Below are 22,369 nucleotides of genomic sequence, written 5' to 3'. Positions count from 1 at the left end.
GAAGAAACATGTGACCCAGTGCAGCAGTGAGGCTCACTGATGGGGTTTAATAGTTTCTGGATGAGACTTCAGGCTGTGAGACACATAGGACTCGTTAGGAGACACATTCACTGCTGGTTTCAGTCTGAACATGAGATTTGTTGATTCTGTAAGGTGTATTATTAGAAATTTGTGGACACAAGTCTGTAATATGTGTGCACAGAGTTTCTCAGGGGACTAATTATCAACGTTTAAGCCTTTAAACCGGCTGTGCTCTAGAATTCTGCTCCACCAGGAGTATGGAGTAATAATCAGTGCTTCTGTTCTTTCAAATGCAGTGTCGTTTCATTCAGCTACTCCACCCAACAGAAGCCTTCTGTAGTTTATGGCTGACTGCTGAAAACCTTTGTTAAAAATAAAAGGTTATTTGTTTTGAGAAATGGGTTTGTCTCATTTCTTTGCAGATTGTTACCATATTTGTGTCTTTGTTACGCATGGCAACACGACCAGCATTCATCATGGAGTCAAACCAACAACCTTCTGCACAAGTTCACTACTGACTGCTCTTATCAGCGCTCAGCGAGTTGCTTCTCCCAATACACAGCAGAACACATGCAATATTCTGCAAATGCATTTAACCTTACATTCGTATTCAGATATGTTTAGGTACTGATTGTGGTGGGTCCTCCTGGTCCAGACTGTGAATCCACTGCTGCTGCTCTTCTTTACACACCAACAGCAGCTGCACGGAAACATAGATCTAGAGAGGTTTTCTTGTAATTGATTAATTAATAACTTAATGTTATAATAGGTTAATGTCCTCAAAACAAAAAGTCTTAATGTGTCCTCTTCCCCGCTGTAGACAGTATGACTAGTTATAAAATTTTTAGCAAGTGGTTTTCAAGGTTCTACATCTATAAAGTAAATGTGGTTTTGTGCTGCAGGAGGCTATTTAATCCTTTTATATTGACTTTCCGTCAAACTCTGTCACTACTGCAACCAGGAAGGTCACCAGCTCAGAATGGGCAAGTATTGATTTTAACAGACTTAAAAAACTGGGTTAATCTATACATCACTTCATTAAATTTGGTGAACACTGCAGACACACTACATTGTTTCATTCACGGAAAAATAACTATCAAATCCTATTAGAGTCTGGGCAGAATCAGCAGCAAATCACAGCTTCTTGTACTTTCTTTTCCATTTCATGCAACTTTATACCACTTCTGCACTTTATCTCAGAGGCAGATATTGTACTTTTGCTCCACTACATTTCTGGCAGCTTTAGTTACTGGTTGCTGTGTGCTGAGAAAATCCTTCTCCGCCTTAAGCTAAATAAACTATTGTGTCCAAAGGACAAGGATCGGGAAGCTCTGGGTGTGCAGTTCCCCACCTGTTTTATGCCTTGACGGATGGGCATCGTCACCCTGATTGGCAAAGAGGGGATTCACCAAGCTGCTCTCAATCATTGTTGAGGAGTCAGTCCCCTTACCCTGTGCAACAGGTGATGTCAATGATCCTCTAATCTACCAAGAAGGATGTTGACATGGAGCCAAAATAAATGGAAAAAGGACAATTAAAAAATACGTATTAATGAATGAAGGGTTGCTACATCCGTGGCACGTGCAAACTGGCATATTGAGGCATAGATAGATAGAAGTGTTTCATTGCTATGAATAAATCTCTGTTTTTCCTACAAAGACAGAGGTGATACGAATAACCCATTACACAGATTAGCTATAGCCTAACAATGGGCCTGTGTCCACAAAAGCGTTCATTACCAGCTGAAAACACCTGGCTGGGGGCACTAAGGTGCGCTTTGGAGGTGCACCGGCTTTTTTTCGAGACGCTGTGGTTGCCATGATAAATAATTTCCGTGGAGGTGATGTGTTGCAAGTAGGCTACCAAATTTTACTGTGTAAAAAAATGTCACCACAAAGTAGGGTAGGCCTACTTGCTTTGGCTCTCGCTTTGCATGAAGTGAAGGCTGAAACATGAGAGGACAGACTCTCGTACGTACGTGGGTTCTTGAGATTTTGCGGACGAGGAAACAACTCGCAGAGTAGGCACATCGTTTCGTTCAAGATCGGATGTGCTCGCTGTGGTGTTGTCCCGCCCCTCCCGCACTTTGATTGGACAGCTGGGTAAAAAGTGTCAGTAACGAGCACTGTGTTTTTCCCCAAAGTTGAACATTTTTCAACTGTTGGCGACTGGAAAAAACGCACAGGCCTCGTCACACTGCTGCCGTTTGTACCATGTTGTAAAAACGCGGCGCTCCCGTTGCAATGACTAGAAAAAAAGATGCTGGCCTCAGGAAAAAAACGCTTTGGTGGACACGGGGCCTAAAGCTTATTTATATAACACAAACATCAGGATAAATGAAATACTCAGCCCAATTTCAAAAACTTTGAGCAAATATCACGCTTTTGAGCCACCCTAAATCACAACAGGGTAAAGATCTTCACCATGACATCACTACTCATCTCTGTCACTAGAAACTGGTTCTGCAGAACCTGGATCATCTATTACTGGATCTTTCAGTAAAAACCTGCACATAATCTAAATTCCTCATTTACACTGCTTTCTCGCATGAACTTGAAGTAACTCCAAATCTAGCACCAGTATAGAGAACAGCATTGTTGTAGGACTGTGAGGAACCAGTCATGTTAATCCCTGCTTTCCACATGGAGGGCCAGAACACTAGTGTGGGGATGCTTTTCTGAAGAACAAGCAAAGGCACAGACAAGAACTGAGAATGAGAGTCGAGAATGAAAAACAGTTCAGTATGACTGTATTCAGGAGATGTGTGTGTGGTTTTCTGTCAATGAACAAACCAATTTAAACAAAGATTGAAACATTTATCAAAATTTAAACAATGCGGTTCAAAATAAGAACATAGAATAAATATTAAACAAAGGTTTAGTCTTTTGTACAACCAGAGTTTATAGTAACCGCACACAGACCACATCCCAGCTGGACAAACAAACTAACTATCTCCATGACCTCCCAGATGTATCCAATAACAAACACAGAGCGGTTTTCTGCATAAACACGGTTGCATTTCTCCGGTCATGGCTTGTAGGCCGCGCACTGGTGAAGCTCTTATTGCTCCCATATATAATCTGAGAGCCCGGATCACATCTAATCCTCCAAGCTGTTTTTGACGTAGGTCCATACACTCCCATAATCCAAACCTGATCTAATTATATATAGTACATATACACAGCTCCCCAATCCAGCCACACAATGATCTCATCACATTTCTAACCTTTTAAAAAAATGTAATTTCTCATAACAGACGTCAAATAACTACACTTGATAATAATACATTTTATTTCTATAGTTCAGGACACTTTACAGTAAAACCAGAAATTATGTGCATTTATAACAGATAGAAACATAAATAGAAAATTATAAATTATATGAACAGTAGGTAAAAACTTGTGGTGCATAAATACATAAGAGCGAAGGGGCGTCCATATAAATAACAAAATAACAAACAGCAGCAGGTGCAATATAACATTATTTGAGGTTAAAAGCTAAGTCTAAAGATGTGGGGTTTGATAAGTGATTTGAAAGAATCCATGTCGCTGCAGTCTCGGATGTGTATGGGTACTTAGTAATTTTTTCTGAAAGCGTTGGTATTGGACGCCCTGAGATGAGAACGGTCTGGCCGAGGAGATACAACATGTGAACACGTCAAATTGTGACAGTTTGACTTTCAGGCGTTTTTGGGGTGCCACCAAGTTTTGACCCACCAACTGTCACAAAGGATATTATTATGATATGGACCACCACATTGAATGCAAATAACCAGTGTACCATAAAACTCTAAAATGCGACAAAGGCAACTTCTATTAATAAAAATGTATCACATAAACAAAACAATAAACACAATTCACATTTCCACTCAGGGTTCAGTTCAATTCAGTCCAAAAAAAACAGTTCAGTTAATTTAAAGAAGCAAATTAAATTCAGTCCATAAATCAATTGTTGTTGGTTCAAAAAACAAAAGGAGTCTTTTTTCTTCGTCAAATGTTCATCCAATACAAAAATATAGGCACACTGCTCAAAACATACTTTAGGGTCAGCTAAGGACTCCAAGCTAGACCTCCCTGAGAATATTCTATACCAGAGAATAGTATAAGACTTTCTACTAACACTCAAATACTTTTACCTGAGTGAAGTTTTGAATGCAGGATCTCTCTAAAGTAGCTTAATTTATTTCTACTGCTCTCACCAACAAACTTGTGTTTGTTGACACCACAGAGCTCAGTGAATCTTTTATCACAAACCCTGCCACTAGGTGAACAGTCAAGTGTCGTCTCACAGTTCCAAGTTGAGCAAATCTTTTACCAAAAACGAAATGGTTTCTTGTCTCAGACGATCCTTTCGTGCAAATATCTTACCACACACTGAACAACTACATGGTTTCTCCCCTGTATGAAATCTCATGTGTTTGATCAAACTGTCTCCAAGAGTGACAGTTACATTAAGTTTCTCCTCCAGTAGGAAATCTTAAGTGTGAACTCAAAGTTGAGCTAATTCCAAATCTTTTACCAGACTGCATATTTGAAGGGTTTCTCTCCGGTGTGAATTCTCATGTGCCTCACCAAATCTCTTCTCCATAGAAAGATTTTTTTACAAACTGAGCAGCTGAAAAGTCCATCCATCCAATTTCATATGAGCCATTAAGCATTTCTTCCTGGGGTATATTTTACCACAAACTGTGCAACTAAATGGTTTCACTTGTATTTGGGTTCCTTTGCGTTTCAGCAACCGTTGAAGCTGCTCTCCCTCCTGACTGTTCCAGAGCTCCTCCTGTTCCTCTTTAATGTGCGACGGCTCTGGTGGGTCCTCCTGGTCCAGCCTGGGGCTCCACTGCTGCTGCTCAGGGTGAAACTCTTCTTTACTCACCAACAGCTGCTAGAGATCTGGGGAGAATAAAAAAAATTTGCCCATGTTTTAGGAAACTGTAATTTCCTGTTAGCACAGATATAACTACTTTATTAAACATGGGGAGAAACGTTGCACATTTTCTATAACATATTTGGAAATCATTTAAACTAAAACACACTACAAGCATATTGTGTGCTTTGCCTTTTGTCAGAGCAGAAATGCCATAAAATGACTGCGATCAAGGCCGCTGTGACTCCATGCTCATGTTATGTGCACATGTAAACCCAATGGTCCTGCATTCAGATAAACCTCTCAGCTGAAGACATGATGATGTCACAATATGACCCACACTCTGCACTGAATGAAGGTAACCAATGTGATATCTGTCACATAATTCAGGCAAAATGACATCACTGCTCTTCTGAATCTCTCTTCTACTCTACCACCTAGTGACAATCCCGTCTGTGACTGTAATCCATTGCAGTATGAAGTTATCATCAGGGCATTTGAGAGGGGAGTGAAAAGAAAGACTGCCTGTATTATCTAAAAGATCTTCTTAATGAACATTTCGGTAATGTGTGCAACATAAATCATTCTGAAAATACCTCACATTGATCAAAAGGACAAAGAAAAAAACAGAACAGAATGAGGACCCAATAGGGAGCAATGCTGTTGCTCTCACCTCATAGTAGAAGAAACCAGCACCTTCTCCATTGTACAGGAGAATTCATCTACCTTTCGGCACCGAAAGCTTGATGAGAAGGCCGAATATAACAGGACAAAAGGTCAATATTCGTCTGCGTACCATGAACCAAGTGAAGCCTGTGACCAGTCATCTTATCAGGTTTGGAAATATCAGGTCTTTACAAAAACAATTTCATTAATACGAGTTCACACATAAGACCATGCCAGTTTCCAAACTCAAGATTCTCAGAGAAGAAGAGCTGATACAATGGCCTTACACGAAGGATATCAAGATTCGTGAAATAACCTGGCATTGACCTTCTCACCAGCACAAAAGCTCACAAGGCACAGGAACCTTGGGAGATATTCAACAATGAAGGGGATGGACAATACACTGTGAGGACCCTACTGGGGAGGGTCATCTATGGTCCCCTGAGAGGAGACTGACATCAGGGATCAGATTGGCTGAAAATATATATTGTAAACCTACAGTCTGCTGGTAAAACAGTATAATCATGACTTCAGAAAAAGACCCAGAAAGGAATTAGAGGAAATGTCCAGAGAAGAGATAATATTCCTGGATATTTTGAATCACTCAGCAAAAATGACAGATGGACACTACTGCCTAGCTTTCAAACAAATAGCCAAATAGCCTGAGCCGCTACTTTCCAAGAAAGAGAAATTTCATGATGAACATAAAACTTTCCTCAAAGAAATGATTGACAACGGATTTGCTGAAATGGTATTAGTGGACCCGCTGAGTCTAGTTCTAGAGCCCGAGCAATATGGGAATTTTAAGTCTGATACTGATTTCGATATTTGAGGATTTCTTTTTGCCCCACTTCTTTTCAGAAGCACAACATAAACAACACACATTAGGCACAATCTTTGTGTGTTGAGACCTTACCAACATAATACTGAACAAAACAACAACAAAAATATAGTAAAGTTTTGATAAATAAGAGTCAAATGTTAAAAACTACAAAACAGATCCATTATAAACTATTAAGTACTACTAAAAATGAAAATTAAAGGAATTAGTGTATTATGCAGTACAAAGTATCTGGACTGCATATAGAACTGTATATTTACCTACAACAGAAGAACACAAGTTAAATGCTCATCTGCAGACTGGAATGCTTTTAGGGGTGCAACAACTAATCGACTATCGATTATTTAATTTGTCGCCAACGAATTTAATAATCGATTCGTTCATGACGTTATCGGGCCGTAGCGACACCGTCAGCTTAACAGAGTAAAGTGATGTGAACGTTAAAGTTACTAAAACAACATCAGAGCTGCAGTAAAACCTTCACACCCTAAAACCTCCAGAGTGTGGCAGCATTTCACTCTTCACTGAGCCAGAAAGGTCGTGACCTGCAGCAAAGCCAAGCTCTCCTGGAAACACCGGAGCATCTGAAGAGGAGGCGCGTAACGTCGTGTCTCTGTGGATGATGAAGACTCGTCTTGGTAAGCTAGTTAGCGAGCTAGCTTCACATTAAAGCCGTGTTACTTCACGTTATGAGCTGAAACGTTTTCTATACAGTTGGTCAATTTGATTGATTGTTACAGTAATGGTGCTGCGAGTAGCACATAATTATTATACACAACGGCCGCGTTATCAGAACGTGATTTCAGTGGAAATTTCTGTTGCTGCAGCAGAAACGTTCATTAAAAGATGCATTTTTGAAAGCAATATTTATTTTTATTGTCTTGACTGTTAATTAGCACATGCCTAAAACATCCTCAGGTATAATTTAAAGGCTAATAGCTAAATGAGAGGCATTGTGTCATTTTGCGATTATTCGTTTCAGTAATCAACAGATAAATCGACTATCAAAAGTCAGTTGCAGCCCTAAATGCTTTTAATATGAAAACACTTATATACACACACATTCACAAATACATAGTCTGCAAATAATCATTAACCACATTAACATAGGAAATTAACACTAACAATGGCTACTGAACTTTTTTGGTACAAAATACTAAACATTGTCTGGACATGATTGAAATATAAGTGTCAAATGGAAATGAGTTTATAAAAAAAGAAATATTCTCTGCGCTGTACCAACCCTGTAACTCAATACAAGCCACAACCTTTTACATCTGGTTATCTAAACCGACCTGACAAATGAATCAGCTTCCCTCAAAAACAATTTCAACCAAAACTGAATATGGTAGGATTAGGACTGCAAGACAGGTAAGACTGCATTAGTTTTAGGTAGGTGTCCCTAATAAACTGTACAGTGTACATATCCTATTGTGAAGTTTCTCACCTAATCTAAGCTCTTCACTCCAACTCTGTTAGCTGGCGGATGAAGGATGACACTCTGTTGTTGACGACTGCCATCTTCCTCTTTACAATTTCTCCTGTCTTACGACTCACTCCGGTTTTTGCGGTGCACTTTGTTCCGTTCTCTGGGTTTAACCTAACAAAGTATCTTTAGGGAAGAGGGAAGAAATTTCATCACATAGGAACTACAAAAAGTAAATGTTTGTGATTCAGGTAAACGTAACAACTCAACATGTGAGAAAAACCTTTGAATCAACAGAAGTGTGAGGAGAAAAAAAAAAGACTCACCGTTGTATGAGTTCCAGGGTCGCACACGCAGGCTCCTGGTATTCTATGTTGAAAACATAGAAGCATCCAAAAAACACAGACAAGGCGTCTGCAAAACCCAGGTGCTCCTCCAAGACAAAGGCCACCTTTCCCTCGATGCTCACCATCCACTTTGTTGCTGAGAGAAACGTTTTCCCTGAAAGATAACAAAGACGAAGTGAACACTTAAAAATAGGTGTGCGAGATTTCTCATCAGGTAAAAAAAAAAAGCTGTCTCACGAGACTCACTGACATTTCTGACATGCTGTCAAGCCACACATTAATTTTCTCACGCAGTGAAATACAAATGTATAACTGATAAAATAGGAGGAGCTGATCAACTCCAGCCCAGCTGATGCCACAACAGCGTACGCCCTGATAGTTATCAACTGCACTGTGAGTCAAGACAGCTGTGACGAGTGGTCACTGACTGGTAGAGTTTTGCAACATAAACATCTTAAAAACTGAAGAGCAGCCTGCTCTGTTTGAGACTGTGAGCTGCACTTTATCAGAGCTGCTGAAGTTATCATGTGCAGATTTGTGGATTTCTGTCTGATCAGTGTTGCAGGTACTTTCAGTTTCACTTGCAATATGCAGTCCCAAACGGAGTCGGTCAAACGGCCTGAAGGGGAAAACGTTACTACCAGCGGATCAATGACGTAACGCACAGCAGAGTAAAGGGCAGGTAGACTTCTCATCAAATTATGACATTAGTCTGGTTATGACTTTTCTCTGGACCTGTCAGGGAACACAGACCAGGTTTTGACCATGAAGAGAAAATCTGAAACACAGGAGCTATTAAAGTCCAGGAGTTTATCACTGAATTAATTTTTCATGGAGGTGAAAAGGTGCAACATGCACATTTAAAGAAGTTACTTCCCCAAACAAAGACACAAAGATGAGGGAAGACTAAATCATGACACAGCAGGGATGATATTACAGGAGAAATGTTGATCTACAGGAGAAACAAATCTGAGAGCTGCATAGAGTGCCTCAGAGCTGCACTGCATTTATTCTGTTATTGATAGGCTTTAGATTTTGAATTGTCACCTGCCACCTGAATCGTATGTTCCTCTTTCCATAAATAAAAATCACCATAAACCGGTGCAAAAAAATTCTTCAGAATGCAGGAAATAAAGTGTTTAATGCTCAAAATTTTGCATCAAAGATTTCTTAAAAATAGTGTTAAAATCTCGTCTCGTCACACGCCTACTTGAAAGCATACTCCAAAATGGACATTTTAACCTGTCTCCAAATCATCAGTTAAGTCTTGTCTTACCAAGCAATATCAGTCTTGGTGTGGCTGGTAGGGTCGTGTCTTTCTCAATGGATGCCTTTGTTGCAGTTGGCTTTAAAACACAAAAAAACCCAAGAGATTACAACATGTCTAAAATACAGTTTAAAAATATATGTATCATGTAATTCACAGTACTTACATCAACCAGAATGAAGATGGAGTCTTCTTTCTCATGAAAGTGCTTCATTAAAAGAAGCACTGCCGCTATGCCGGTCCGGTTCGGCTGCATGGTCGTTGTGTCTCCGCTCTCACTCTGCACGTCTCCGCTCTCACTCTGCACGTCTCCGCTCTCACTCTGCACGTCTCCGCTCTCACTCTGCACGTCTCCGCTCTCACTCTGCCTTTGGAAGAAGTATATGATCCTCTTCCCCTTGCTTTGAAGAGCCTCTGCTACTCGATCACAGATATCAATGCCTGTGAGGGTTTTGAAATGGGCGCAGAGTCCTCTTTTAGTAAAGAGGAAAGGCCATTGTTCTTCAATCACACTGACGCTCGGAGGAGGGCAGGAGTTTATCGTGTGTCGTTGATAAATGTACGTTAAACTCATTGAGTCGTCGATATCTGGCGTGTCTGCAGCTCTGGGGCCAGCGGCCCGAAATATGGCTGTCAGAGTTTTTCTCCTGTCCTCTAAAGATTTAAAAGTCTCTCCTTCTGGTAAAGATTTTGGCTGCCAGTTTATGCAACCGTAGCTGTCGACTTTGCACCGCACTGTTTTTGTGGCAGCGCTGCTTTGAGTCGTTGTCCTTGGTCGCCTTATCCTGTGAGATAAATTGTTTCGGTTCACGTGTTCAACTCTTGTCTTAAGTTGATTGACGAGTGAATAGTAACCTACTCCCAGCTGTTCACCTTCACCAGTTGTGTCTGCAAAGGTCAAAGGATATCTGGACACGATCGTTTTGGCTATCTCTACACAGGCAGCCCTGTTGGGGTTTGGGCAGTGTTCCTGCATGACCCCCACCACGGCTCTCACCATGGCTCTTCTGTCTGCAGGGCTAGCTCTCTGACCTCCTATAACTGCCTTTGAGAGTGAAGCTGGCATCTTGTCCCAAGGAATCTCAACCCGGCTGGTCCACGAGTTCTGTGTTTGTGTCAAAGATAATCCAGGATAGTCGGAGGGTGCACACGGAGGAGTTAGACAGCTTGCATGTCCATCTGTCTGCTGTGTTTCCAAGCATGAGAAGGCCATGGTCTGTTCATTTGGCACGCAGTTGAAGTCGGTGTCCGCTCTACCGTTCAGTGCTATGAAGATAAGGAAAAAATGAACATATTTACAAGTTCAGGTTATTCACAGTATGTACAGTTAACAGAGAATTTAAATTTAATCAATCTGTAGTGCGTTCCATTTACCTCGGAAGTCGGAGCTGGGAATGATGTCACACCCGGAAAACTTCGCTCGGACAGCCAGTGTTTACAAGTTGCCAGGTTAGTTATCGTTACGCCGGTTGTGCGGAGTTTACTCACACCAAACACAGCCGGACAGCACTTTGTGTACGAAAATTTATATGAGACACAAGAACACAGAAGTGTTAATCAACAGTATAAACTACAGCTTTCAGTAACTGTTGATACTCGGGGCAGCCGTCTTGGATCAAAAAGTCCGGGGAGTGCGGTTCTCCCGACTTTCAAAGTCGCAAAGTGGTCGTTCCCTTTGAAATTCCCGACTTCCCGTGTCAAATGGAACGCACCAGCAGACCGGGTTCTTTCTGCTCACATAGTGAAGCATCGTGTTGTTGTGGTAATCCTCTAGTAAAACTTTCAGATATACAACTTCATTCATGACTTTTTGGAGCACAGATGATTTCAACTATTTCTTTTAGTTAAAGCACAACTTTGTCACTACTTCCTCAAAAAGTTCTTGCCCAAGATATGGAGGAAGACCGGAGCAGACGTGAAAAGACCTCAGTGAACTGAAACTGAATAAAATTTGATGCAATCTTTTATAGCCTGGTCAGAGGTCAGTTGTTATACACTGTCATAATAATTTGCAGGTGTTCGTTGTGGGCCAAATAACAAAAGGCAATCCGTCACCATCTACAAAGGTTTTTGCTGCTACTGAAATATTCTGTTAATCCACCAGCAAAATGAAAACCAAGGTTATCACCACATATGGCAGTCAGGTTGTTTCCATCATCCAACAGTAAGCCTAAATCCAAGTATTTTAGTCCTGACCAAACAACTTGAAATCCAGCTCTCTGCAAAGCAAACGGTGCTGGGTCTACAGTGGATCAATTACGTGGCAATATTTCCCCAAGTGTCATGTACACTGCCATGACTTTGTGTGCCATGTTTGTTTGTTTTTTGCCAAAGCAAAGGGAGTTTGTCCAGCTGGGGTTCGAACCCGGGACCTTTTTGCTGTGAGGCCACAGTGCTACAACACAAATACATCAACTTATAGAAAACACTTACACTACGTGCATGTGCTCCTTCTCCTTGTGTGTAATTATGATGTGAAACCAGTAGAGGACTATGGAGGTGAAGACTCTGGACAAGCAGCGAGGGCCAATTGTAAAAGCTTGTTTAAGCTTTAAACAGCTTTTAAAACACTGATCACTCCTGTTTTTGTAAACTGCTCAAGTGGCCACAGATCAACCCGCCCACCAGGTTTTCTCCTGGTGTTGCTGGTGGCTAGTCCGCCTATGTTTTGAACTGATAGCAGTAAGGGTGCAAGAAATAATTGAAGTAGTCAACAAAAATCGATTATTAAATCTAATTAATATCTAAAATGCTTGTTTCCTAAAAGGCGTTCAGATCAGGGATTTGCTATGCATATTTCCTGAATTTAACGTGTAGTTCAACTTCCTTGCTTACTTTTCTTCAAGCAATCTCCTGTTTTGTTTTGTTTTGTTCGGTTTCTGTATAAATACAGAAACCGAACAAAACAAAAAAAGAGAACAAAACAAAAAAGTTGTATAGTACTATATAGTATATAGTGAGTGTAGTTAAATCAGGTGCAGTGAAACCTCTACTTGAGGTTCAGAACGAAGCAGCGCGTCTGGTTTTTGATCAGCCCAAAAGGCCTGATGTCACTCCATTACTCAGCGACCTCCACTGGCTCCCCGTGGCCTCCACAATCAAATTCAAGTCACTAATGCTGCATACAGAGTGACTACTGGGTCTGCACCATCTACCTAAACTCCATAATACAAACTTACGTTCCTTCTCGCCCGCTACGCTCCTCCAACGAACGCCGCCTGGCTCTGCCATCCCTTCACACAAAGCGATCCCAGTCCCGGCTATTCTCATCTGTGACACCACGATGGTGGAACGAGCTACCACACGCCATCAGAGCAGGGGCGTCCCTCTCTAACTTCAAGAACCTCCTGAAAACTCATCTCTTCTTAGAACACTCTGATAACACCTCTAACCTCTAAAATGCACTTCCTGTGCTCTTCTTCAATCTCCTTACAATTATCTTGTATTGACTGCACTATTTGTTAACTCTTACTTCCTTCCCTAGATATTTACCCCATTTATGCCATACGTGCTATTAGCTCTTAGTATATATTGCTGCTCTTACTAGTATGTATTGTCAGTTGTAGATCTCATGCTTTGTTGATACTTGTATGTTGTTCCTCAAATTAAAGTCCCTTTGGATTAAAGCATCTGCCAAATGAGTAAATGTAATCCACTATTTGTAAATCCACTTTTTAAATCCCAAAAATTTTAATTAAAAAGTTAATGTAATAAAAGAAATGAACCCTGAGCTCCTCTCGCCTTTTACTACCGCCAACTACGAAATGCTCACATTGCAAGTGGCTGATGTACCGCTTTTGTTTTCCAATTTAAAATATTTCCACACGGCTGACATTTTATCTGTGTCTTTCCACAAACTGCTCTCTGTTTAAGACACTTGTTGTGCTCAATTAAGCCGATACAGAACAGTTCAACATCCCTTCTCCTGCAGAAATTAATAGAAATTTATCTTATTTTCTAAAAATGTCTACGTGTAGACACAGGTAGGAGGAGCGCACACACTTCTCACCAGACCAGAAAAGAACAACAGGTGACAACTTGCTACAATAGAATTATAATAAATAAAAATAAATATATAAATAAAATAAAACAAATCGGTATGTTCATCTCTTTGAACAACTGCTTGCTGCTGCAATAAACAACAAACTCAACCGCAAATAATAATTGGAAAATCTATTGTGTCTGCATAAGATTTTAGTCCTATAAACAGCTGTATAAACAGTAAAGGAAAAGGACATTGGAATAGTGAATAGTGCTATTACAGTCACAACTAACTTTGATGGTAGAAAGTTGAACATCTTAGGACTTAAGTCCACTTAAAGTTTATGTGTTACAATTTTCATTGTTTCAACTTCAGAGTTTTTCTTCTATTGTTTAGGCAGTTTCAGACAAAAATGCATTCCCAAGATGCCAAAGCCTGATGGTCTGGGTGAATTCAATCCAGCTTTATAGAGACTGTCCAGCCTTCAAAACACTGAGAAAACAAACACTATTCTTGTGCTCATAACACTAATTATCAGGAACATTAGACAGCTCAGATGTTATCTTACCCTGTGATGAGGCCCTGAATAAGAATTCTGTGATCTCAGCCTCCTCCAGCTCTGGAAGCTGCTCTCCCTCCTGACTGGTCCAGAGTTCCTCCTGTTCCTCTTTAATGTGTGGGGGCTCTGGTGGGTCCTCCTGGTCCAGCCTGGGGCTCCACTGCTGCTGCTGCTCAGGGGGAACCTCTTCTTTACTCACCAACAGCTGCTGGACAGCTGTGGAGAATTATGAAACACATGCACTGTAACTTCCCAGTGTTTCCCCTACCACTGATTTGGACTATAGGACCAACGTTTAGCAGCAGCAGGTTTGCAGCAGTCTGCAGTGAGAATAAGCAGTAAAGAGGACAAACCTGCTCTGTGTAACCGGACTTCAGGCTGGAAAACAGCGTCCAGTAGTTTCCTGTGTCTCTGGTTCTCCTCTTTGGAACGACAGAGTTCCTCCTCGTACTCTGATATCGTTCTTTCAAACAGCCCAAATATCTCTTCAGCAGCCGCAGTTAGTCGCTGGTTGATAAAACCTCTCAGCATCTGGACTTTAGACATTTTAAACAAATGAAAAACACAGTCTGGTGTGCTCGAGTTCTCTCTCCAGCTAGCAAGCTAAGCTAACTTCATTTAGCATTCTTGGCTAACGTTAACAGTAGAGAAGTCTGAGGTGAAACTTCCTGAAATGTTTCCACAAAGTCCACGTTTATCGTTGTTTTTATCCATGCATACAGGCTCTGGTTTTACTCTGGGTGCATTTTATGGCAACACACAGTTCGGATGTTTCTCGATCAGTCAGTAAAACTGCTTCCGGTGTCACATCTTCTTCTTCTCTTTGTTAATGGCGGGTTGCAAACAACTCTCAGGTGTACACCGCCTCCTACTGTACTGGAGTGTGTGACAATAAATAATGCCTTCCTGGTGATCCTTTTCTTCTGTTCCCAGCATTCATTTTAACATTTTAGAGACTGTTTTAAGTGCAATGTATGTACTGTCACATGTTTTGTTTTATTCTGATAATTCCCTTTTTATCTAATGCCCAAATTGCAAGTCAAGTTTTAATTAAATTAACTGAACTTATAAATTAAATAAAATTTAACAGGAGCACAGCAAAAACAGTTGACATTAAAGAGGAAACCCACACACACAGATCAATATTTACTCTTTAATTGCCACCAACATTTGGAGCACAAGCTACAGCTCATCAGAACCCTGCACCAACATGTGCCCAAGGCCAAGAGAATAAGCATAACCACCGGAAGTTAGTAGACTTACTGCTTCGTACTTCTGTCTTGGATACAGTATCTGTCATCAATCTTGGTACCAGAGGAGAGAGACGCACTGTTTGCAGCTGGTATCCTCGCCAGCATTATTAATCTACATTTCCCTGGCGGCTAGTTTATGACGCAAGCCGGTCACAAGTCAAACTAACTGCCACAGGTAACTGACATAGACACAATGCACCAAGAGCGCAGGATATGTGGCAATGTCTCAAAGGAGCTTTCTATACATGTAGAAATATCTTTTGTAGCCCAATGACTAATCGATTGATGTCCAACTTCGGCATTAGTCAAAGGTTAGATTGGTAGAGGACAAAAAAGCTGGAAAATAAACATAACATGGCGCAACACTGAATTATTTGTTACTATAATTCATCATCATTTCATAATAAGTATACTGTATAGTTTACTACTATATAATATTAATTCCAATTAGAGTAGTTTCATTTTTGTGGTTTGTTTTTATTGATTAGATTCAGATTCATTCTTTATAGTCCTCTGTGGAGGAAATTTGTTTTCACAGACTGTACAAAGAGCATCTTCATCACAAATAATACACACAAATTACAGATAATACACACACTGTACACATATTAAATCTTTGCGCAAGAAAATGGTCTCTAATGTGTTAATGCTAATTTCTAACTCGTCAATAATAACCCCATCAAGGCAGAACAATGAGTTCAACATTGAAAGTTTGCATAGCACCTCGAAGTTTTTATATTATTCAGCCCCTCCCAGGCTGCGATTGGTCTAAAACTGACATTGACGAGCACATAAACTTTGTGAGAAGTTGAGCAGGATTCGAAAAAAGGCATCTGATAAAGCTTAATAGTAGGGGTGTGACGAGACTCACATTCATTTTCTCAAGCAGTGAAATACAAATGTATAACTAATAAGACTCAAGGAGCAAATCAACTCCGCCCAGCTGATTGACACCGGCGTGTGCTGTGATCAGCTGGACCCGCACGCACTGTGAGTCCAGACCTTTTTAGATGCTCTGTTTAGGACTGTGAGCTGCACTGGAAGTTGATGTGTGTGGATCTGTGATGAGATTTCTGCCTGTTCAGAAGTGTTTCATTTACTTTTGGTTTCAAATGCAACCCCAAACTGTGTCAGTCTGAAGGGAAAACGTTACTACCAGCGGATCAATGACGTAATGCACAGCAGAGTAAAGGGCAGGTAGACTTCTCATTAAATGATGACGTTAGTCTGGCATTATTCTGCCTTTATTCTGTACCTGTTAGAGAACACAGATCTGTGGGAGAGACTCTAAATGTGCAGTAAGTTTTGAACATGAGCAGAAAATGTGCTGAAACACAGGAGCTACTAAAGTCCAGGAGTTTATCACTGAATAAAAATTTATTTATTTATTATTAAGGTGAAAAAGAGCCACAGTCACATTTAAAGAGGTTACTTCCCCAAACAAAGACACAAAGATGATGTTAAATAAGAGAGCAGCCCAGAATGACTGAGAGTTGCACTGACTTATATTCTATGGCTACAGATTTTGAATCATCAGCTGCCACTTGAATTTTGTTTTTCTCTTTATATAAATAAATCAATCACCATAAACTGGTGCAGAAAAATTCATCAGAACGCAGGAATTGAAGTGTTTAATGCTCAAGATTTTGAGTACTTCTTCCACCACTGTGTCTCTCTCTCAACAAGTAGCTTCATTTATTCCTGATGCGTTTACCAACACACTCGTGGTTTTTGACTATATAGAGCCGAGTGAATGTTTTACCACAAATATTGCATCTAAACGGTCTCTCCCCTGTGTGGACAGTCAAGTGTTGTCTCAGGCGATCCTTTCGTGCAAATCTGTTTCCACAAACTGAGCAACTAAATGGTTTCTCCCCTGTGTGGACTCTCATGTGCCTCACAGCATCAGCTCTCCATTGAAATGTTTTTTTACAAACTGAGCAACTAAATGCTTTCAGTACTGTTTGAATTCCATTGCGTTTTGGCAAATGTTCCTCCAAATTCTCCTCCCAATCACTGATGTCTTTAGTTTCATGAGTAGCTGGTTGTAAAAGACTATCTGGGTTAAAGTTCCTGGCTGGTTCTTGTGCTCCACAGTCCTCTCCATCAGTTTCTGTTTTCAAATGCTCTGCACCTCTGTTCTCTTCAGTCTGGTTTTGATGAAGCTGTGAGGACTGAGGTTTCTCTTCATAATTTTCTTCACTCTTCACAGGGACAGGAGTGAATGGGAACTTGGTGATATCAGCCTCCTCCAGTCCTGGAAGCTGCTCTCCCTCCTGACTGCTCCAGAGCTCCTCCTGTTCCTCTTTAATATGTGGCGGCTCTGGTGGGTCCTCCTGGTCCAGCCTGGGGCTCCACTGCTGCTGCTCAGGGGGAACCTCTTCTTTACTAAACAGCACTGAGCAACTAACTAATGTTTGGGTTCCCTTATGTTTCTGCAGAGGTTCCTCCCAATTCTCCTCCCAATCACAACACTCATTATTCTCACGTTCAGAGGAGAGTGAGGTCTTGTCATGAATAACTGGTTGTAAATTACTATCTGAATTAAAGTTCCGGGCTGGTTCTGGTCCCCCAGAGTCCTCTCCATCAGTTTCTGTAAAGAGTGGCGGCTCTGGTGGGTCCTCCTGGTCCAGCCTGGGGCTCCACTGCTGCTGCTCAGGGGGAACCTCTTCTTTACTTACCAACGGCTGCTGGACTTCTGGAGAATAATGAAATACATGCACATTTTAGGAAAGAGTAATATACAGTTAACACTCAACCCTCTGGTGCCTCTATAATAAACATGGCAAGAAACACTGCACATTTTCTACACCATATTTGGAAGTTATTCAAACTAAAATGGACTACAAGCGTGTTGTGTGCTTTGCATTTCGTCCGAGCAGAAATGCCATTATATGACTGCAATCAAAACAGCTGCGACTCCATGTTCATGTTATTTGCACATGTAAACCCACCAGTCCTGTAGTCCTGTTTTCAGATAAACCTCTCAGCTGAAGACATGAAAGTGTTTTACTGCTCAAGAATGTGAAGAAGCCATTTTGTTTCTGACCGCTTATAACATAGATATAGATACCACACTGGCAGTGCTGCCGTTCGTTGGTGCGATGTGTCAAAGTGGCCTCCATATTGGTGCAAGGAAGCCATGCCCTCTAATGCATGCATGTCTATGTAGGCAGTCCACAATTGAAATAATCCCAACTCCCAGAATATTTACAGCACTGCGTTACTTTTTACAAATGAGAGACAGAAACAGACCGTAAACGTTACCGTAGTGACCTATAAAGAAAAGTGGTTGTCTCGAGTCGGATGCCAAAGTGTGTGAGTGAGCGAGCTCACAGCAGCGCCCACAAAACACAGCGTTAGAGGTTTGAAACGTTATCATGAGATGTGTCAAAATATTTTCGGTACATTTTTAAACTATGGTGGAACAAATTAGACTGTGGAGGACAACACTTACTTTGGTTAGATGCAGGATATTTCTTCAAGATTTTGACAGTCTTTTATGACAATATTGACTGTAAAAAGAATACATATATTTTGTATATATAAACTTCTTTATCTTGTCTGGAAGATTTTACACGTACAAAAGCAAATGGTCTAAGAAAAAACCACAAATACATTTTTAAAAAGATATAAAGCATTATATTTAAAGAGGTTTTAGATGTTTGGAAAAGCAAAGCAATTAAAGTTATTAATGATTTAAATATTTTTCTTTAATGCCTTTGTTGCTTGTTACGTAATGACCCTATGAATATAGCTGTCATGTCAGATTCAACCACGGACCCCCTTTTGAGAAGATCTTGTCCCAGGACCGCCAAAATCTATGACCAAAGTAATCATGTGTTCAGTCAAAATGTTACTGTTACTTCCAGAAAGGCCCTTATGTGCGCTCCCTGGTTCAGTCTTGTCCACAAGCAGTTCGCAACAGCACGTCTACATTACACTTGATTTATCACCACTGTACACCTGCGACCTCAGAGTTATGTTTTATTTAATATATAATGTTATATACAAAACTCTCATTCTTACCTGCGTTTGTTTTCATACATATTGTCTGAACATTGCTGTTGGAGGGAGCAGAAAAACACGAGTTTTTTTTGCCACTGACTGCTTTGTTGCTGTTGTTGTTGTTCTTTTGACAATTAAAACCTTGAACTCTTTCAGTAGCAGCAGTTTGCAGTGAGAATAAGCAGTAAAGAGGACAAACCTGCTCTGTGTAACCGGACTTCAGGCTGGAAAACAGCGTCCAGTAGTTTCCTGTGTCTCTGGTTCTCCTCTTTGGAACGACAGAGTTCCTCCTCGTACTCTGATATCGTTCTTTCAAACAGCCCAAATATCTCTTCAGCAGCCGCAGTTAGTCGCTGGTTGATAAAACCTCTCAGCATCTGGACTTTAGACATTTTAAACAAATGAAAAACACAGTTTGGACTCAGAGTTCCTCCAACCAGCGCTGTGTGGCCGAGTTCCGTCTATTTCCAGCTAGCAAGCTAAGCTAACTTCAGTTAGCATTCGTGGCTAACAGGAGATGAAAGGTGAAACCAAAGTTTCCACTTTAACACGTTTATCCCACTGACTGTATAAAAGAAGGTTTATCCAGACATACAGGCTCTAGTTCACTCCGGGAACACACGAACACGTTGGCGTGCTGACAAAGGAAGGAAATGCGCTTCCGGTACCACGTCTTCCCACACCTTCAAAATAAAAGTTTGTGTAGAAAGAACAAAGTCCTATCTGATGAACTAAGAAGCAGAAAGAGCAGCACTCTCTTTATTTTAGACAACACAACACTGTTCATCCCAGAGGTAGTCAACATATACAAGTAAGTAAATAAACTAAATAAAAAATAAAAATTATGTATCATCTGTCCATCAGAAAATAATCAAACACAAAAGTGATTTTAATTGCAAATTATCATGAGAGAAGCTGAAACGATGAAATGTTTTTATACAATCAAAATAGTTGGCAATTAATTGACTAATCGTTTCAGCAGTACTTCATTTATATTTAAAACAAAACATTATATTTTATAAACACTTCATATGTAAAGTATATTTCCCTCCGAGATGTCGCGGAGTTTAAGTAGAAAGTGGCACGAAAATAAATGACGCAAGTAAAGTAAAAGTACCTCAAATTTGTAGTTAAGTACGGTTTTAAGGTTCTTGCACTGGAGGTACCTTTTAATACTTGAAATACATTTTAAAGACACTTTTACAGATGCATTGCTTTTACCTGTAATAGAGTACTTTTACTTCTGATCTGATGTAACTAGAAATCACCAGTATACAGTGAAAGGTGTGACTGCAGCTTCTAAATAAATTACATTATTAATAGACTAGTTTGATTCACTTTAGTCTGTACTACACTTCCCCAGGATTTTATTTTCTCTGGTGTCCATCCAACATTTTGGTGACTGACGGCAGGTCATGCTGCACTTTGCTGAACATGACATGTCAGTTCATGTTCTCTGGTGTCTTAAAGGTAAATTGCAGTTTTTCTTGAAGGCTTAAACAAAATAATCAGGCTTTTCAACTATAATAATAAAACCATAATGCCATTTGTCAAAAAGCACACCCATTTCCCTAAACTGCTTTAACACATGATTCAGGTTTGTTGAACTGTCTCTGCAAAACTCTACACACAAATCCCTTCATTTCTCATTGCCTACACCATGTGGTCATTTAGAAAGCACTAACATTCAATACTGTTCACTCAAGTCAGCACAGGTTGAGCTCAGTTAGCTCACAGCTACCCAGGTGGAAACACAAAGAGTCATAATTGGTCACAAACCAATCACAACCTTCAATAGATAAATAAAAGGGCTGAGTAAGTTCATTCAGTTTTGGAACAACGGATCCAGAGAGATGTGAAGAAGATGTCCAGGACACCAGAGAGGAGGAGGAGGAAGTGCGGTAGGGAGAGGAGGAAGAGGACGAGTTTCTCTGGCCTGTCCCAGACCAAAGACGGGATGCTGGGGCAGAATAATTTGAATGTGTATTTTTTCAATTTCCCTATGTTGCTTTTATGTTTTATGTAAAGCACTTTGAATTACCTTGTTGTTGAAATGGGCTATACAAATAAACTTGCCTTGGTGTATTGTGGAAGCAAATATTCATAATTGGTCACAAACCAATCACAACCTTCAATAGATAAATAAAAGGGCTGAGTCAGTCCATTCAGTTTTGGAACAACGGATCCAGAGAGATGTGAAGATGTTCAGGACACCAGAGAGGAGGAGGAGGAAGAGGAGGAAGAGGACGAAGAGGACGAGTTTCTCTGGCCTGTCCCAGACCAAAACAGGATGTTGGGGCAGAATCATTGTTTAGTTGTAGGGTGTATTGGACTGTACGGTACATTAAAGGTTTAATGTGTAAGTTTTAGTGGCATCTAGTGGTGAGGGTCGCAAATTGCAAGAGGCTCACTGTGCATTCAGGTGCTCCTCCTCAGTGTGTGTTCATGTGCTCTTAAGTCTGAATGTGGAATCAACATGGACGCTACTACAGAGATGTGTTGGATTATAATTATCAGAGCATATAATCAACACGCAGACATCTAGTTCACTCTACATGGACAGCAAACTAACATTTATAACAAATTATATGATAGCAAAATATCTATATGTAATATGTGATTTTGGAGGAATCAAAGTTTAGTATACTTCTCACACTGCAGCTGAATCTCCCGTAGGGTCAAAACGTGTTGTCAAAAACCCTTACTACAAACTGAGCAGATATAAGGACTCTCCTCAGATTGGATTCACGCGTCTATGCAACTTTTTCTACACTGGTGAAAATATCCTGTTTCTCACCTGTGTGGGTTCTCATGTGTATCACAAAATCTCTTTTCCTTGTACAACGTAAGCCTTTAGTCGGTCGCCACATGATAATACTTACTTAAGGTTTTCAATGCAGGACTTTTACTTGCATTGGAGTATTTTCAGTGTGGTATTTGTAATTTACAAACTTGGTATTTCTTCCACCACAGTATAATGCTATTTCTTGTATTTATATACAATATACACAAAAGTGAATCCAACCCTCACATTTTTTTAATATTTGATTCTATCTTTTCATGTGACAACACTGAAGAAATGACACTTTGCTGCAATGTAAAGTAGTGAGTGTTCAGCTTGTACAACAGTGTA

The 22,369-nt window shown here is 40.4% G+C and overlaps 2 protein-coding genes across 3 annotated transcripts in view; both read right to left on the bottom strand.

The window, feature by feature from the left end:
- Positions 1-2,833: 2,833 nt before the first annotated feature.
- The window catches only part of LOC119907525, a 33,222-nt gene continuing 13,686 nt past the window's right edge, over positions 2,834-22,369 (bottom strand). Inside the window, exons 1-8 of one of the 2 annotated variants that reach the window (XM_038725289.1) lie at positions 19,614-22,334; positions 14,329-14,506; positions 13,985-14,191; positions 9,601-10,700; positions 9,444-9,513; positions 8,147-8,321; positions 7,842-8,006; positions 2,834-4,913 (exon numbers count right to left, since the gene is read on the bottom strand). In XM_038725289.1, the coding sequence (XP_038581217.1) occupies positions 7,856-8,006; positions 8,147-8,321; positions 9,444-9,513; positions 9,601-10,700; positions 13,985-14,191; positions 14,329-14,506; positions 19,614-19,628 (1,896 nt within the window). In that variant the 5' untranslated portion in view covers positions 19,629-22,334 and the 3' untranslated portion in view covers positions 2,834-4,913; positions 7,842-7,855. Of the gene's footprint in view, positions 4,914-7,841; positions 8,007-8,146; positions 8,322-9,443; positions 9,514-9,600; positions 10,701-13,984; positions 14,192-14,328; positions 14,522-19,613; positions 22,335-22,369 lie in introns of those variants that run through there. The other variant, XM_038725288.1, reaches the window with a different exon arrangement.
- On the bottom strand, positions 15,689-19,619 carry LOC119907536 (zinc finger protein 91-like). The gene is made up of 3 exons (XM_038725305.1): positions 19,436-19,619; positions 19,258-19,292; positions 15,689-17,926 (listed from the first exon to the last, which is right to left on the bottom strand). The coding sequence occupies exons 2-3, from the start codon at positions 19,271-19,273 to the stop codon at positions 16,920-16,922; spliced, it is 1,023 nt and encodes a 340-aa protein (XP_038581233.1). The 5' UTR covers positions 19,274-19,292; positions 19,436-19,619; the 3' UTR covers positions 15,689-16,919.

Source organism: Micropterus salmoides, unplaced genomic scaffold (assembly GCF_014851395.1).
Source record: "Micropterus salmoides isolate LMB-PRFRI ecotype aquatic unplaced genomic scaffold, ASM1485139v1 Ms_hic_scaffold_17, whole genome shotgun sequence".
NCBI classification, from domain to species: domain Eukaryota; kingdom Metazoa; phylum Chordata; class Actinopteri; order Centrarchiformes; family Centrarchidae; genus Micropterus; species Micropterus salmoides.
Note: the sequence above shows the minus strand (reverse complement) of the source record. Positions and strands in the feature narration are given on the sequence as shown.